This window comes from Sitophilus oryzae, unplaced genomic scaffold (genome assembly GCF_002938485.1).
Source record: "Sitophilus oryzae breed Bouriz unplaced genomic scaffold, Soryzae_2.0 scaffold_1436_pilon_pilon, whole genome shotgun sequence".
NCBI lineage: Eukaryota > Metazoa > Arthropoda > Insecta > Coleoptera > Curculionidae > Sitophilus > Sitophilus oryzae.
The window spans coordinates 3,557,322-3,574,395 of NW_022146100.1; the positions used below are offsets into that span (position 1 = coordinate 3,557,322).

At 34.4% G+C, this 17,074-nt stretch overlaps 1 protein-coding gene across 1 annotated transcript in view; it reads left to right on the forward strand.

The window, feature by feature from the left end:
- The window catches only part of LOC115876554, a 41,858-nt gene extending 29,278 nt beyond the window's left edge, over positions 1-12,580 (forward strand). The window contains exons 2-9 of the mRNA XM_030892364.1: positions 888-1,280; positions 7,278-7,725; positions 7,830-8,087; positions 9,654-10,166; positions 10,436-10,907; positions 11,165-11,718; positions 12,022-12,213; positions 12,255-12,580. Of these exons, the coding sequence (XP_030748224.1) occupies positions 1,016-1,280; positions 7,278-7,725; positions 7,830-8,087; positions 9,654-10,166; positions 10,436-10,907; positions 11,165-11,718; positions 12,022-12,213; positions 12,255-12,561 (3,009 nt within the window). The 5' untranslated portion in view covers positions 888-1,015 and the 3' untranslated portion in view covers positions 12,562-12,580. The remainder of the gene's footprint in view (positions 1-887; positions 1,281-7,277; positions 7,726-7,829; positions 8,088-9,653; positions 10,167-10,435; positions 10,908-11,164; positions 11,719-12,021; positions 12,214-12,254) is intronic.
- Positions 12,581-17,074: the final 4,494 nt, after the last annotated feature.

Here is a 17,074-nt window from a genome sequence, read left to right on the forward strand (position 1 = left end):
TTCTAATTCTTGTCTAGATTATACGGAAGAATAAGGAACCTTTATTCTTCCACAAATATATCCATAGGATTAGATCCATGGGCACTAAGTCAGGCGGCCTCGACGGCCAACGGCTGGGATCTTTGTTAGCTATTCAATTATTCTTGAAATTGGCTGCAAAAATTTGCTGATAACTTCAGCGTTCAGAGGCGGTGCGTCGTCTAGCTGGAAAAATATGTTTTCGAGTTCCATTAAGGGAACTAGTTAAAAGTAGCCTACTAGTCCAAAGCCTACTAGTTAAAAGTAGCGAAATTTAAAAATTCTGTATTTCGAAGGGGATTATAACAAAATATTAAGTGTGCTATATTTTTGGAAAGGTAATTTTAAATTCTTTTCTGTTAATTAAAAATACAGTTAATTAAAAATACAGGGTGTCCCAAATAAAAAATCAATTTTTCTGTTGATAACTTTTAAATTATTAATTAAAAAAATATATGCTTAAACCATTAAATTCTACGTAAAAAGGTGCTTTGGAAATGTTTTCATAGAAATACAAAATTTTCCATAGCAAAAAAGTTACAGCGGTTTGTTAAAAATGCACATTTTTGAAAAACACCCCGTAACTCCGAAACGGTAACAGATATTGATGTGCGGTTTTCACCATCATGTTTTTGATGAAAATTGAGCTCCAGACACCGATATTAGTTTTCGTCTATCTCCTATAGAAAAGGGTGTTTGCATTTAAAAGCGTCGAATTTGACCCATCCTGTACATTTATACGAACTTTTTTAATTATTTTTATCTGCAGAATATGCTGCCAAAGTTTCCGGAATACAGTTCGGACCATCCTGTATATTATTATTACATAATTTCTTTTTAATACTATTCTAATATCATTTTTGTTTCAGCTCAAATGAATTGACTGTAGAGAAAACATATTTAGAGAATGAAGACTGAATGCTTTACAACCATCTGCAGAAAAAGGAAGCTCGATATAATTTGTAGCGGAACTGTAATGAAATATACATAGGAAACCATGATGGGAACGAATATTCTGACGCATGACACTGTGGATAGGGGCCTGCCCTCGCAGGAAAATAAACTATTTAAGAAAATCCCTTTTCCCGGATTCGGCAACGACATGCCCTACAAAGTACTGCAAAAAGGGAAGAGGAAGAACACGCTTAGGTACATATTTAACAGGATCAGGCTGAAGAGGTACGGGAGCATTACAATATCCAGGCCGGATTCCACGTATAGGGTGTCGTATTTGGGAAATGTGGTTACGGGATGGGCCAAAGGTAAGGTTCTAGTTGATTTTTTGAGACATTTAGAAAATAACTAAAGGCGCGTTTAAACCTGTCAAATTAATTGATTGATAACCCAAGCAGCATTTGGACGTCGGGACAACGTTGTGTCACGCGACCAAACGTCGGGGCGCAACGTCCGCACAACCTCGTGCCAACCCTAGTCTGCACTAGTTTGGAGAATAACTTTTGGGTCGAAACGACGTTGGATACCGACGTTGGCTAGCAGCCTAATTTAGTACAAACTGCAACGTTGTTTAAAATCCTAATTCACAGAAATACAAAACTAATATGGCGTCTAAGTCGCGTTTTATCCTAAATTGGGATAATTATAGTAAAAATATTATTTTTATGATTTAGTTAGAGACATATGTCAGATGGCAGTGAAGGAAAACAAAACAAAAGTATTTAAGTGTGGAGAATGTTTGAAGATCATAATTATTGAAACACTTTAACCGACTCTGTAACTCGTTACCCAAGGCAAAAAAGTTAAACGCAAACAACTTTATTGATAAATGTATTGTTTCTACTTTGAAAAATACTAATGGGCCTTAAAATTAAAGAAGTTTTAAAAATTTTTATGAATTTTTTTTTAGTAAAATGAGAATAATTTATTCGCAGTCGAAAAAATTGTTTCCGCGTGTTTTTTAGGGTCAAATATTTCAAGTTAATGTATTCAAAAAGCAGGAATTGCTATTTTAGGAACGAAACATTTTCTTATTTAACAACATGGCGGCTTTCACTTTGTTGTTTTGGAGATTAAGATGGAGTAGTTCGAGTAGTCGCATACTGGACTAATAAAGTCGTAGTTCGGCCTTAACAGGTAGTATACCAGTCGCAAGATTGCCTAATTTAGTCATCCTAGAGTCTAGCTTGTGCCGCCCTCTATAATATAAATAAACGAGGGTGTGGATAAACTATCGGTAATATATGTCGATGTATATTTAAATTTAGTTTTATATGTACCTTTCTTATGTCCCATTTTAATTAAGTTTTTTTTTATAAAACCAAAAACAGCACTGAACTGTCTGACCGAACAGAACAATGAAGTGAAAATTTAAAATTTAAGGTTATGGTTCAATACAGTTGCAAAAAGGTAGTGACTCGACGTCCTACCAACGTAAGAATAAGGAAATCTAAACAACGTTGGAATTAGTAAAACAGACGACGTTTGCATAACGTTGGAATAGGTCCTGAAACTGACGTCGGAAAACTCTATATTGTCCAACGTTGTAACTACGTTGTCCGAATCACCTAAAAGATCACTTAAGCAAAAAAGGTTACAAGACAATGTTTATTCGACGTCGCAGAAGCTTCTACTTTGCTGTAGTACTAGTCCAACGTCGGCACAACGTTATAAAAACGTTTAAATTTATTTTAATACCCAAGGTAGGGAGCTAACTATTTTTTGTAACTAATCCAACGTTGTGTTTAGTAAACATGTGGTCGCAAGTCGTGAAAATGCTACTTGGGAAGTCAATCACTCGTCTCTCTCGAAAACGTTGCTAGCTCTAAAGCTACACGCACACTGGTGCGATCACGGCCGCGATCACGATCACGATCCGGGCAGCGATAATATGAGCGATCATTCTAGCACACACCAACGCGTTCACGTTCACCGCCGTACCTATATGTAGTGAGCTATCCTTTAGTTATACATAGGTACAAATTAAAAATGTGAATTATGTATACCGAAAAAAAAAATTCTGAAATATTTACCTACAATATTTAAACTTAAACAATAAAAATCTTAATTAGCTGCTCTGTTAACTCCATTTCTAAATTGCAACAAGAAAAAACACACAAAATAACCGAAAATTCCTATCAGTTGGGTCGCGATCACGCGATCAAACTCGACAATAGAGATGGGCAAAAGTAACCGGTTTTTTGAATAACCGGTATTTTCTCTAAAATAACCGGTTATTTAAAGGTAGTTTTTTTTCACCAGTTAACCTAATAACCTTGCATTACGTTCAATAACCTATAGCCGGTTATTTTTTAAAAAATCGTACTTGTTTAAAACAAGTAACAATTAAATATTAGCTGTTTGAATCGTAAATTTCGAAGAAGCGAACGGCACGGATCTTCCAGATTACGACGATAACGGGAGATACCGCTCCCAAAACGAAAATATATGGCATCAAACATCAAATGTCAAAATTAAATCAGGCATCAGGCGAACCCTGATGATAATAATCAAAACAACGGCCGAATGGCCCTGACAGGTCAGGCCGTGAAACAAAGTACTAATGGCATAGACTACTACTAGCCACCATCTAGCCAAGTGATACGAACCTAACTTCAAATAGATTCTCTAAATTCTATATTTAAATTTTAACCGACTTTAACGGATTTTCAACGGTTCTTCAAAACTTTTCCATGGTTTCGCCCAGTTTCGCCCACGTTTCACCGTAAATATATTTTATTTGTAGTTTGAAGTCTCTCTTGAACCTTAGACTAAAGAATACAAAATTGAAGTTCAAGTAATGAATGAAGATAATCTTTCATTATCTATTCATTCAGTCTCCTTATTTTTCTTTGGTATTTGATTAAAATAACTTGGTTGTAGATTGTAGAACTTGTGAGTTGTGTGGTTTATTTGAACGTTAAGTAATTACTAGTTTTAATATCATATACATGTCTACTCAAAAAAGTGAGGTTAGCATTTTTATTTAAATTCATTTTGTACATATACATATTTACATTGCTACACTCTCTATTTAACTATAACTAAGTTTATTATCTAATTTGAAGTAGACCTATGGAGTGTAGAGGTAAGTAAACCTATAGGAAAACTAAATATTTAGTTTTGCTAGGTTAGGTTATTTGAATAACCGGTTAATTTGTGTCGGTTAATTTTGTCAAGTTATTATTTTTTAAAGATAATTCCGGTTAACCTATAACCGGTTTTTTACCAATAACCGCCCATCTCTAGTGCGATCACGGCCGCGATCACGATCACGATCAGGGCAGCGATAACATGAGCGATCATTCTAGCACACACCAACGCGTTCACGTTCACCGCCGTACCTATATGTAGTGAGCTATCCTTTAGGTATACATAGGTACAAATTAAAAATGTGAATTATGTATACCGAAAAAAAAAATTCTGAAATATTTATCTACAATATTTAAACTTAAACAATAAAAATGTATACATAATATGTACTATCCGATCCAATTGCAACTCCAACTTTGTCTAAAACGCTTTATTTTTAATTCTATTATTCTTGTAACTTGGATCGGATAAATCATATAGGATTTTGTGTATTTTTACAGCCTTAATTAGCTGCTCTGTTAACTCCATTTCTAAATTGCAACAAGAAAAAACACACAAAATAACGGAAAATTCCTATCAGTTGGGTCGCGATCGCGCGATCAAACTCGACAAGTTGAATCGTGATCGCACCAGTGTACGTACAGCTTTAGACTATAAGTGAAACAGCGAAATCGTTATGGAAATGAAAATATAAAATGACACTAATCACAAATCGTACATCCGATGAACGGAGACATGAAAATGCAATAAATTTTAAAACTGCTAGTGTTTTTTATTATATACTTATTTCCTAGAAAAATTGCCGTAATTCTGTTTACATTATTCATTACATTTCAAAAATATTGTGGTTCGGTTTTAATAATTTTACTTTGTGGTCAAATTTAAATATTTCCTTTTCTTTGTAAAACGTATTACAAAACAAATTATGTAGTTTGAATAATCTATTAAATGCATCTAAGTCATTTTGGTTTTTCCTACTTTCCTACCAGATTTATTAATTTACATGTCTCCATCTCCGATGTCAGTTGTACCAAACTTTATGGCATGAATGGTTGTCGTCTTGGTGCACTCAGTGAAAAGGTGTTCTGGTGTTTCCCCATTTCCCCACTGAATCTGCATTCGCAGTTGCTTCTTAGCTTCAATCTACTATGGTGTTCATAGAAGAGAGTCTCTTAAAACGTCTTCTTAAAAACCCCGTGAAAATCCGAAGATTTGTAGCATTAGAAGTTATAAAAAATGATGTAATGTTTTTTTATAAGAATTATCTTTTGGAAAAAATATTAAAACAACTAATACTATGCGACGGAGCTGTTCGCCGGTGAGCAATGGGTCGTAAGCTAGTGAAAATTAAATTGTGATACTTACGTCTTTATAATATACTGGGCGCCACTCAGTTTTCCATTTACTTTCGAAAACTTCTAAATTGAGAACTGAGAAATCAACTCAGAATATAGGTATTACTTATTTTAGGAATTACATAAATGAAACGCTGAGATAAACTAATAACTAAGTCTAATTAATAATTAAATGTTAAGTAGAATAAAATAAGAAATTTGAAAATACTTGTTGGTAAATTGTATGTATCAAAATAGATCACTCAAAAGTTAGTTAAATCTGCACGCTTCTGAATATTAATATTTTATTAATTATTCCGCAAAAAGTCTGGCGATCTTGGTACCAAAATATAGGGACTCTTTATATTAAAAAAACCGTACTATGTAGATATCAGAAATATGCATAACATGAATAAAATATTTCAAAGTGACTCTAAAGCAATCAAATATATAATATGCCTGAAGGGCTTAATGCATTCAAATGAACTTAAATTAAATATATATAAAATGAAATGATCTGGCCCTTTTTTATACGTTCTGGTTACAAGCTGGTTGTGGTGAACTGCTACTGGAACTGGATTGTGATAAAAACGTCTCTGCAAAGGCAGGATCGAAAACTTCTGTGGATTCAGGAGATTCCTCCGTTATTCCCGGTATGAAATGTAGGGACAAAACGTGGCCCAAATGTCAGGTACAAAAAACAAAATGGCACCAGAAAATGCTACCATAAAACAAAATGCGTACCGTAAAATAAAACCCTGTACAAAAAAAAGGTATTAGGAAATGTTACGTTTAAAATAAAAGTCTTGCCTCTGCTCAGAGGGTTTTCCCAAACAAATTGGCAAAATGCCAACAAACGCCGATAGCTCTATCGGTTTGAGCCTTTACCACCAATATGGCGAGGGAAGGTAGGCACGAAGAGTGACTATACACCACAGAACACACTAAAGAAGAACGCTAACTCCCATGCATTTTTTAGTTTCAAAACGGTTTCAAATTTGTAAAGAAATCTGTAATCTGTATATTGAAGTGGCGCCATCTAGCCACCCAGGAAAGTAACAAATGTGGCGGCATATTTAAATAGATGCAATTTATTTTTAAGCAAGACGTATTGACTTGTTCGCCAGTTAGAGAAGTCAAATAATTTGGCAACACACTGCTTAAAAAATCATCAAAATCGGCCCATTAAAATAAAATATATTAACCTTTAAAATACATCAAAGTTTTAAGATGCCCATTTTTCGTGCCGTTGAATGTATTTCAAAAACTATACATTTTAGTCATATAATTTTCTAATGAAACAAACCTTTATTTTTTACTAGAATCCAAAAATCAATTAATAAATAGGGTGTTCCATTACAAAAACATAACTTTGATTTGTAACTTTTTTTGGGGACACCGTGTAGAACTAATTTTAGAAAATACTTTAAATTGACTTACATAAGCTCAGAAAATTTCACTTCAATACAAACTTTTGTTCTCCTTGCAAAAACCGCGTCGCATATGACGCGCCATCCTGTATAATTCGATTTCAATCAAAATTTCAATGATTAGAATATAAGCAGAATAGGTGCATAATATGCATTAGATTTATTTATTTCAATAAATTTACTTAGAAAAAGAATTAAAAGAATCAAAATATTAAGAAGGAAATAATTAAGAATTTACTAAAATTACTAAAATAAAAAATTAAAAGCAACGAAAAAAAAGGGGTAAATATTTTAGTATTTTATCTATAAAACACAATAGAGAAGGTTACACATTAATACATTGACAGTAATTGAATTCCGAGGTAAAAGTCTCTGGGCACTCCAATATTATTTGAATTGATGGTTACTGAGTTGATCGCTTTAAAATTATATTCTTCCTTACTTCTAGGTGACGGGTGCGTAGAAAAACCACTAACCACTCTATGGCGCAACTACACTCAATCCTCCAGGCCCGACGTCTCGATGCAGCTCACCATATCCGGCGGAAGCCTCAAGGTGGTGACCAAAACTCACGGACTCACCGAGTACTGGGCGCACAGGCTCACAACGTGCGCGGCTCCCCCCGAGTTCCCGAGGATTTTCTGCTGGATCTACCGGCACGAAGGTCGTCGTTTGAGACACGAACTGAGGTGCCACGCTGTGTTATGTTCCTCCTCCGAGCTGGCGGCCAAGATTGACAAGGAGTTGAAGGAGTCGCTGGCCTTGGCCTTGGCCGAGTTCAAGAAGGAGAAGTTGTGCAAACAGAACGCGAGACTGAGTCTGGTGAATTCGGTGTACGAAAACCCGAGCATGCCCAGGAGGAAGATACTGTTGAACACCGGATCTCAGAATTACAGGTAAATGTTTTCTCATTGAATGAGTCATTTACCTAATTGCTTCAAGACTCTTTCCAAAAATTAATTTCAAAAAATATTTGTATCTATATTTTGTTGTATTTCAGACCACCACTGGAAAGATCCAAATCAGCCCCAAAACTCTCAAGCATCGAGGAGATCCTGGAAGAAGAAGATATCTTCAAAAGCTCACGACAAATCTACAAAGAGATCCTGAAATACTATGACTGTGCTAACATTTTCGATTATCACAATAAACACATCACTAAAAACAACACTAATCGATCCCCTTTAAAAGAAAAGAACTCCCAAAGACACAGCGTTAGTTTCAGCGATCAGGAAATCAAGGAGATCTTACTGGAAACCAAAGAAGCCGACTTGGAGACCTTAACAGACAACTCACTGGCAACAGATGAGTCCAACACTGACAACACCAGCTACGAAGATGAAAGATTCGACGAATCACTTGAAGATGCATCCACCAACGACTCAGATTCCATCAGAGACCCAAATGAAGCTGATAAAAGAACAGAGTTGGATTTTAAAATAGGAGGGACTGTATTGCCAGCTGTTAAAAGCTTGGAAAAACTGCAAACTATCGATTTGAAAGTGGTGGGACCTTACGTAAACAAGTGCTTGTTTATGTCAGAGTGCGGCAAAGACTTGCTGATGTACAGCATTTTTCATTCCAGTGATGTGGCTCAAAACGACAAGGACGACGAGGCTAGGAGTACGAGTAGTGAGTCTAGTTTGTACGAGGATGATCTTTCTAGTAGAATAGACAATATAGTGATGGTGTAATTGTTAATAAATTATCTAGTATAAGAACTGGTTTTTTATTTTCTTCCTGTATGTATGTATGTACCATTTTCTTGTATAAATGATTCTATAAATTATATGGGAAACTTGAGGAGATTCTGGAAGAAGAAAATATCTTCAAAAGGTCACGACAAATCTACAAAGAGATTCTGAAATACTACGACTGCGCTAACATTTTCCATTATCACAAGAAACACATCATGATATACACACCAATCGACCCCCTTTAAAAGAAAAAAACTCCCAAAGACACAGCGTTACTTTCAGCGACCAGGAAATCTTACTGGAAACCAAAGACAACTTGGAGACTCTAACAGATAACTCCCTGGCAACTGATGAGTTCAACACTGACAACACCAGCTACGAAGATGAAAGATTCGACGAATCACTTGAAGATGCAACCACCAATGACTCAGACTCCATCAGAGACTCAAATGAAGCTGATAAAAGAACAGAGTTGGATTTTAAAATAGGAGGGACTGTATTGCCAACTGTTAAAAGCTTGGAAAAACTGCAAACTATCGATTTGAAAGTGGTGGGACCTTACGTAAACAAGTGCTTGTTAGGACAAGAAGAGGTATCTTTGATACCGGTTGGTGAGAACTGAAACGGACTTTAGTTCATTGAAAGTATACAAGAAAAGGAGCATGTCAGAGTGCGGCAAAGACTTGCTGATGTACAGCATTTTCATTCCAGTGATGTGGCTCAAAACGAAAAAGACGACGAGGCTAGGAGTACGAGTAGTGAGTCCAGTTTGTACGAGGATGATCTTTCTAGTAAAATAGACCATATAGTGATGGTGTAATTGTTAATAAATTATCTAGTATAAGAACTGGTTTTTATTTTTTTCATGTATGTATGTATGTACCAATTTCTTGTATAAATGATTCTAAATTATATTGGAAACTTGAGGAGATTCTGGAAGAAGAAAATATCTTCAAAAGGTCACGACAAATCTACAAAGAGATTCTGAAATACTACGACTGCGCTAACATTTTCCATTATCACAAGAAACACATCATGATATACACACCAATCGACCCCCTTTAAAAGAAAAAAAACTCCCAAAGACACAGCGTTACTTTCAGCGACCAGGAAATCTTACTGAAAACCAAAGAAGACGACTTGGAGACCTTAACAGACAACTCACTGGCAACAGATGAGTCCAACACTGACAACACCAGCTACGAAGATGAAAGGTTCGACGAATCACTTGAAGATGCATCCACCAACGACTCAGATTCCATCAGAGACCCAAATGAAGCTGATAAAAGAACAGAGTTGGATTTTAAAATAGGAGGGACTGTATTGCCAACTGTTAAAAGCTTGGAAAAACTGCAAACTATCGATTTGAAAGTGGTGGGACCTTATGTAAACAAGTGCTTGTTAGGACAAGAAGAGGTATCTTTGATACCGGTTGGTGAGACTGAAACGGACTTTAGTTCATTGAAAGTATACAAGAAAAGGAGCATGTCAGAGTGCGGCAAAGACTTGCTGATGTACAGCATTTTTCATTCCAGTGATGTGGCTCAAAACGAAAAAGACGACGAGGCTAGGAGTACGAGTAGTGAGTCCAGTTTGTACGAGGATGATCTTTCTAGTAAAATAGACCATATAGTGATGGTGTAATTGTTAATAAATTATCTAGTATAAGAACTGGTTTTTATTTTTTTCATGTATGTATGTATGTACCAATTTCTTGTATAAATGATTCTAAATTATATTGGAAACTTGAGGAGATTCTGGAAGAAGAAAATATCTTCAAAAGGTCACGACAAATCTACAAAGAGATTCTGAAATACTACGACTGCGCTAACATTTTCCATTATCACAAGAAACACATCATGATATACACACCAATCGACCCCCTTTAAAAGAAAAAAAACTCCCAAAGACACAGCGTTACTTTCAGCGACCAGGAAATCTTACTGGAAACCAAAGAAGCCGACTTGGAGACCTTAACAGACAACTCACTGGCAACAGATGAGTCCAACACTGACAACACCAGCTACGAAGATGAAAGGTTCGACGAATCACTTGAAGATGCATCCACCAACGACTCAGATTCCATCAGAGACCCAAATGAAGCTGATAAAAGAACAGAGTTGGATTTTAAAATAGGAGGGACTGTATTGCCAACTGTTAAAAGCTTGGAAAAACTGCAAACTATCGATTTGAAAGTGGTGGGACCTTATGTAAACAAGTGCTTGTTTATGTCAGAGTGCGGCAAAGACTTGCTGATGTACAGCATTTTTCATTCCAGTGATGTGGCTCAAAACGAAAAAGACGACGAGGCTAGGAGTACGAGTAGTGAGTCTAGTTTGTACGAGGATGATCTTTCTAGTAGAATAGACAATATAGTGATGGTGTAATTGTTAATAAATTATCTAGTATAAGAACTGGTTTTTTATTTTCTTCCTGTATGTATGTATGTACCATTTTCTTGTATAAATGATTCTATAAATTATATGGGAAACTTGAGGAGATTCTGGAAGAAGAAAATATCTTCAAAAGGTCACGACAAATCTACAAAGAGATTCTGAAATACTACGACTGCGCTAACATTTTCCATTATCACAAGAAACACATCATGATATACACACCAATCGACCCCCTTTAAAAGAAAAAAAACTCCCAAAGACACAGCGTTACTTTCAGCGACCAGGAAATCTTACTGGAAACCAAAGAAGACAACTTGGAGACTCTAACAGATAACTCCCTGGCAACTGATGAGTTCAACACTGACAACACCAGCTACGAAGATGAAAGATTCGACGAATCACTTGAAGATGCAACCACCAATGACTCAGACTCCATCAGAGACTCAAATGAAGCTGATAAAAGAACAGAGTTGGATTTTAAAATAGGAGGGACTGTATTGCCAACTGTTAAAAGCTTGGAAAAAGTGCAAACTATCGATTTGAAAGTGGTGGGACCTTATGTAAACAAGTGCTTGTTAGGACAAGAAGAGGTATCTTTGATACCGGTTGGTGAGACTGAAACGGACTTTAGTTCATTGAAAGTATACAAGAAAAGGAGCATGTCAGAGTGCGGCAAAGACTTGCTGATGTACAGCATTTTTCATTCCAGTGATGTGGCTCAAAACGAAAAGACGACGAGGCTAGGAGTACGAGTAGTGAGTCCAGTTTGTACGAGGATGATCTTTCTAGTAAAATAGACCATATAGTGATGGTGTAATTGTTAATAAATTATCTAGTATAAGAACTGGTTTTTATTTTTTTCATGTATGTATGTATGTACCAATTTCTTGTATAAATGATTCTAAATTATATTGGAAACTTGAGGAGATTCTGGAAGAAGAAAATATCTTCAAAGGTCACGACAAATCTACAAAGAGATTCTGAAATACTACGACTGCGCTAACATTTTCCATTATCACAAGAAACACATCATGATATACACACCAATCGACCCCCTTTAAAAGAAAAAAAACTCCCAAAGACACAGCGTTACTTTCAGCGACCAGGAAATCTTACTGGAAACCAAAGAAGACAACTTGGAGACTCTAACAGATAACTCCCTGGCAACTGATGAGTTCAACACTGACAACACCAGCTACGAAGATGAAAGATTCGACGAATCACTTGAAGATGCATCCACCAACGACTCAGATTCCATCAGAGACCCAAATGAAGCTGATAAAAGAACAGAGTTGGATTTAAAAATAGGAGGGACTGTATTGCCAGCTGTTAAAAGCTTGGAAAAACTGCAAACTATCGATTTGAAAGTGGTGGGTCCTTATACAAACAAGTGCTTGTTAGGATAAGAAGAGGTATCTTGATACCGGTTGGTGAGACTGAAACAAATTTTAGTTCGTTGAAAGTGTACAAGATAAGGAGCATATCAGAGTGCGGCAAAGACTTGCTGATGGACACCATTTTTCATTCCAGTGATGTGGCTCAAAACGACAAGGACGACGAGGCTAGGAGTACGAGTAGTGAGTCTAGTTTGTACGAGGATGATCTTTCTAGTAGAATAGACAATATAGTGATGGTGTAATTTTTAATAAATTATCTAGTTTAAGAATTGGTGTTTCATTTTCTTCCCGTATGTAAGTAAATTATATTAGAAACTTCAAAATCAACTTCAAACAAGGGCTAAGCATAGAGTAGATCCTAGAGCAAAAGAGCTCAAGAGAAATTCTACAAAGAAATCCTGAAATCCTTGGACTGAAAAATTAAACAAAGATGGAGTAATTTTTAGTAAATCATTTAGTTTTAGAGTAATTAGTATTTCATTTTCTTCCTGTATAAAACCGTTTTCTTGAATAAATTATTCTGTTGTAGACTATTTAGGAAAATTTTTGTATAAAATTAATTAAAAAAACTATTAATTCTGACGCATGAAATAGACATCAAAATAGAATCTATCTCAATTTGTACAAATTGTAACTAATTGCTTTAAAAATAATTAATCGATCATATTATCACAAAGATAAATCTTGTAGTAAGTACTCAGGGATAAAAAAGTACATCTATGTATTTAAATGTTTTCTGTGATGCAACTACGCCTATTAGAAAAAAAAAAACATCAAAAATGTCTAAGCAAATAATTACGTATTTTTTATGCGGAAATCACACCTAAAATATCTACTCGTGTACATATTAATTTATACAAATTACTACTAATTATAGATTTGTTTTGGGTTAAATATGTAATAATTCAAAATGGAAATAAAATATTTCATGTCAGGTTATTGCTTTTTGTTACTGAAAAAAAACTATAAAAAATAAATTTTAATTAATTAGGACAGTTTATAATTTTTTATTATATGTCCGGAACTTATAAAAAAAAACGGCGTCAACGACAGCTATAGGGTGTTACTCCCTCGGTGTGATAATTTTGGCTAGGTCAATCTGTAGACGTTATTTACTAAAAACTGACATTAACACTAAGTACCGTATGATCGAGAAAAAACGGCGTCAGCGATGGCTATGGAATGAAGATCGCTGTCATTTTATATGTAAATTTATATGGGAAATGTCATTGATGTTCATTTCCCAGCCAACTGGACGCCGTTTTTTTTCGATCATACGGTATTTATAAATGGATTATATACTCGGGATCTTTACTACCAGAAATCGATAGAAGAATTAAATTAGCATGCAGTACTTATGGAAAAAACTCAATCATATTCTAGAATGCCAGCACCTTTATCCAAAGAAGAAAACATTCGACCAATGTGTACAATACTATATATACAGGGTGGCGCCCCTCATTCGCCTCGGTTGATTATACGAAAACGGAAAGATGTAGAAACAAAATATTTTATGGGTATATGTAGGGAGACAATGTGCGCAATTTAAAATTATTTTGAAATATACAGGGTGTTTCAGAACTAAGATCCATACCAAAGTTATATTTTTTCTTATGCAACACCCGGTATTTTATTTCATTTTTGGATTCTTGGGTCCAAAAAAGGCATTTATTATAAGGGTTAAATATGTTGAAAATTTTTAGTTTTTGAGATATTTAAAGATATTTAAATTTGCATGCTACAATAGAATAGACTATTAACACCCTGTACATTACTTTTCAGAATTAATTCTTATGCTGAGTTTAAAGGTAGAGACATAAACTTTACTGAAAAATGATATTGGTTCCTTAAATTTATACAGGGCTAACAAAAGTTGCTGATCTATTTTAAGGATATATTTTATATAAAAACTTCGTTATTTCAAATGCAATACCCTGTATTTTTTTAAATAAATCGAAGCAGATTCAAATGCTCTTTCAAACTATATTTGGGTTTCCTATACCTATCTAGCTCAGATTTTGAATAAAAAGCGATTTTTAAATAAAATTGCAATCAAGATGGCTGGTGTCGCCATGGCAATTTTCTAGTGACAGTTAGTAACTATTTTCAAAGTCGACATTAGTAGTTTATGGACATTATTATTTATAATTTATAACAGTTTACTTAAGTTTACTTACAATAGTTTAATAAGTAAGTATTCATTACTTCATCAAGAAAAATAAAGCAGTATCTGCTGGCGGAACGAATAGATATATTACTAGTGATATTATTTTGTGAGTTATTAAAATATTTTCCCATATAGCACGTCCAAATGAAATTACATTTCTACAAGGGAGACACATGAGAAACAACATATGTTAAAGTGAACGTAAGTGTTCATCTAGTTCTAACATATACATATGAGATACACGCAGGTTTATATTGATATAATTGTGTGATACAGTGTTTACTAGTTGTATAACGTATGCACTCAAGATTCTAAAGAGTTTTTTGTAACGTAACAAATAATTATTAAAATGATCAAATCTGACGTCAGTATATCAGACATACAATGTATAAGTCATATGTATGTGTGATACTTCGTATCATAGTTGTGCCTATAGTACACACCTTGTAAAAATGTGACGTGTACACATAATATAAATATCTATATAGACACTTTGTAATAGTGTACTGTTGTGTCTACATTCTAGCATGAAATGAAGGTGTGCACATGCGCGGATAGCCTCAGTGGCTCACACCGACCAAGTGTATCTTATGTGTCCTCTCTCCTTTCTTCTTTCTAGGAGTGGTATGTGTTAGCAACCATTATTGTTTTATCATTCGGAAGCTCTATATCAATGTTCTGCTTGTGTGTAGTTTAAAAGAGATTTTAAGTTAAGTACACGTTTTTAATTACTTTGTTACACCTTCCTAAGAGTATTATTAATATTATAGCAGCGACTCTTTCCTTACTCGATACCCAATTTACCAAATTTTGACTCCAATGAATGAAAACTCCAAATATTCTCGTATAATGATAAAGATAGGTTAGCTGAGTTAGCTCAGCGATATATTTTTTTTAATTTGGAAATAAAAAAAATCTAAATGGACCAGAGAAAGAAAGATTTAAACACTTCAAAGAAATTCTTACAATGATATTCGGTAAGTTATTGATGGATCAATATAAAGATATGTTTAATATTCAATAATCGGTTTCATATAAAATTTAAAGGTGAGATTGTTAATTTGGAAATAAAATACGACAAAGTCCAACAGAGTTCTCGATGAATGAGTATGCTAATAAACTAACTGCTTGGAGGGAAAAGAGGAGAAAAAAATGACTAAACGAGGTCCACCAAATCGTGGCGATATACCAGTGTTTAGACTGGTTAACTAAGAATTTTCGTTCTAAAAAATATAATTGGTATCATTGAATATATATTTCTTGAAAAAAACGAAAAGTTAGGCATCAAAACTTGTATTATTTCCTAAATTCGTTCATAAGAAGTAGTTTTATCTAGCACAAGATGTATATACGAAGCAAAATACATACGTATACACGCGGTAGTCACAGCTGCAATGTGTAAACATAGTTTAAACGTAATACACAAGCACTGTGTATCCTACGGCACACTGTGTATCCCTTACTTTGTGTATACGTAAATGCTATACTGTGGCTACATTGTGAGGCGGACGTTTAAACTTTGTGCATACGTGTTGAACTACAATGTGTAAACGTAGCATATTTACATCGGGGGAATTGTGTCACCCTGTGTCTACATCTAATAATGTAAACACATCGTAAATGTGATTTGATGTGCTGTATGGGTTGTTTCTACATCTTTCCGTTTTCGTATAATCAACCGAGGTGAATGAGGTGCGCCACCCTGTATATATGTATAATAATTAATAAAAAAACTCGTTAAATAAATTTGGAATATTGCTATGTTATTTATTCATAAAAAAATCCAAAATTGTTCACCACAGGTTTTAAACATAAGTAGGTAAATTATTAAGTTTTTTTAAATACTTCTAATTATACTTTGGCTTACATTAAGTATGTAGTAATTTAAAGCCTAGACAAATAAAAAAGTAATGTAAATTATTTATTATGACAGGAAAAAAAACTTTAAAATATATCTGTCTTTATTTAAATTTAAAATATATCTAGTTATATGACCAAGTTTTAATTACACCTACCTACTAAATATTTAGGTAAAATTGGTACATAAATCAGATTATCGTAAAAAAAGGGTTCAGAGTTATCTTAGAAATGAAGATTGCTGTAATTTTATATGAAAAATTATATGAGGATCTGCATTTCTAAGCCAACTTGACGCCTTCAGAAGCATAAAGAAATCTATGGGGATAGGGATTATTGAACATCGATTCAAAGATCAAACATACTATAGAATCGGAAAAAATGGAAATATCATTCATCGCTATTTAGACAAGCCAACTTGACGCCTTTTTTTCAATCATACAGTACTATAGAATCGATTAAAAAAATGGGGAATAGGTATCATGGTCGTTATTGTGATCTAAGACAACTTGACGGCTTTTTTCGACAATGCGTTACTATATCATCGAAAACAAATGAGGAAAATCATTGATAGACATTTCCATGCCTATTTGACGCCTCTTTTTTCGATCATACGGTACGTATACTTATACTATACAATCAAAAATAAAACGGGAATATCATTGATCGCCATTACCAAGCCAACTCGGCGTTTTTTTAATTATCATACGGCACTATAGCATCGAAAAAAA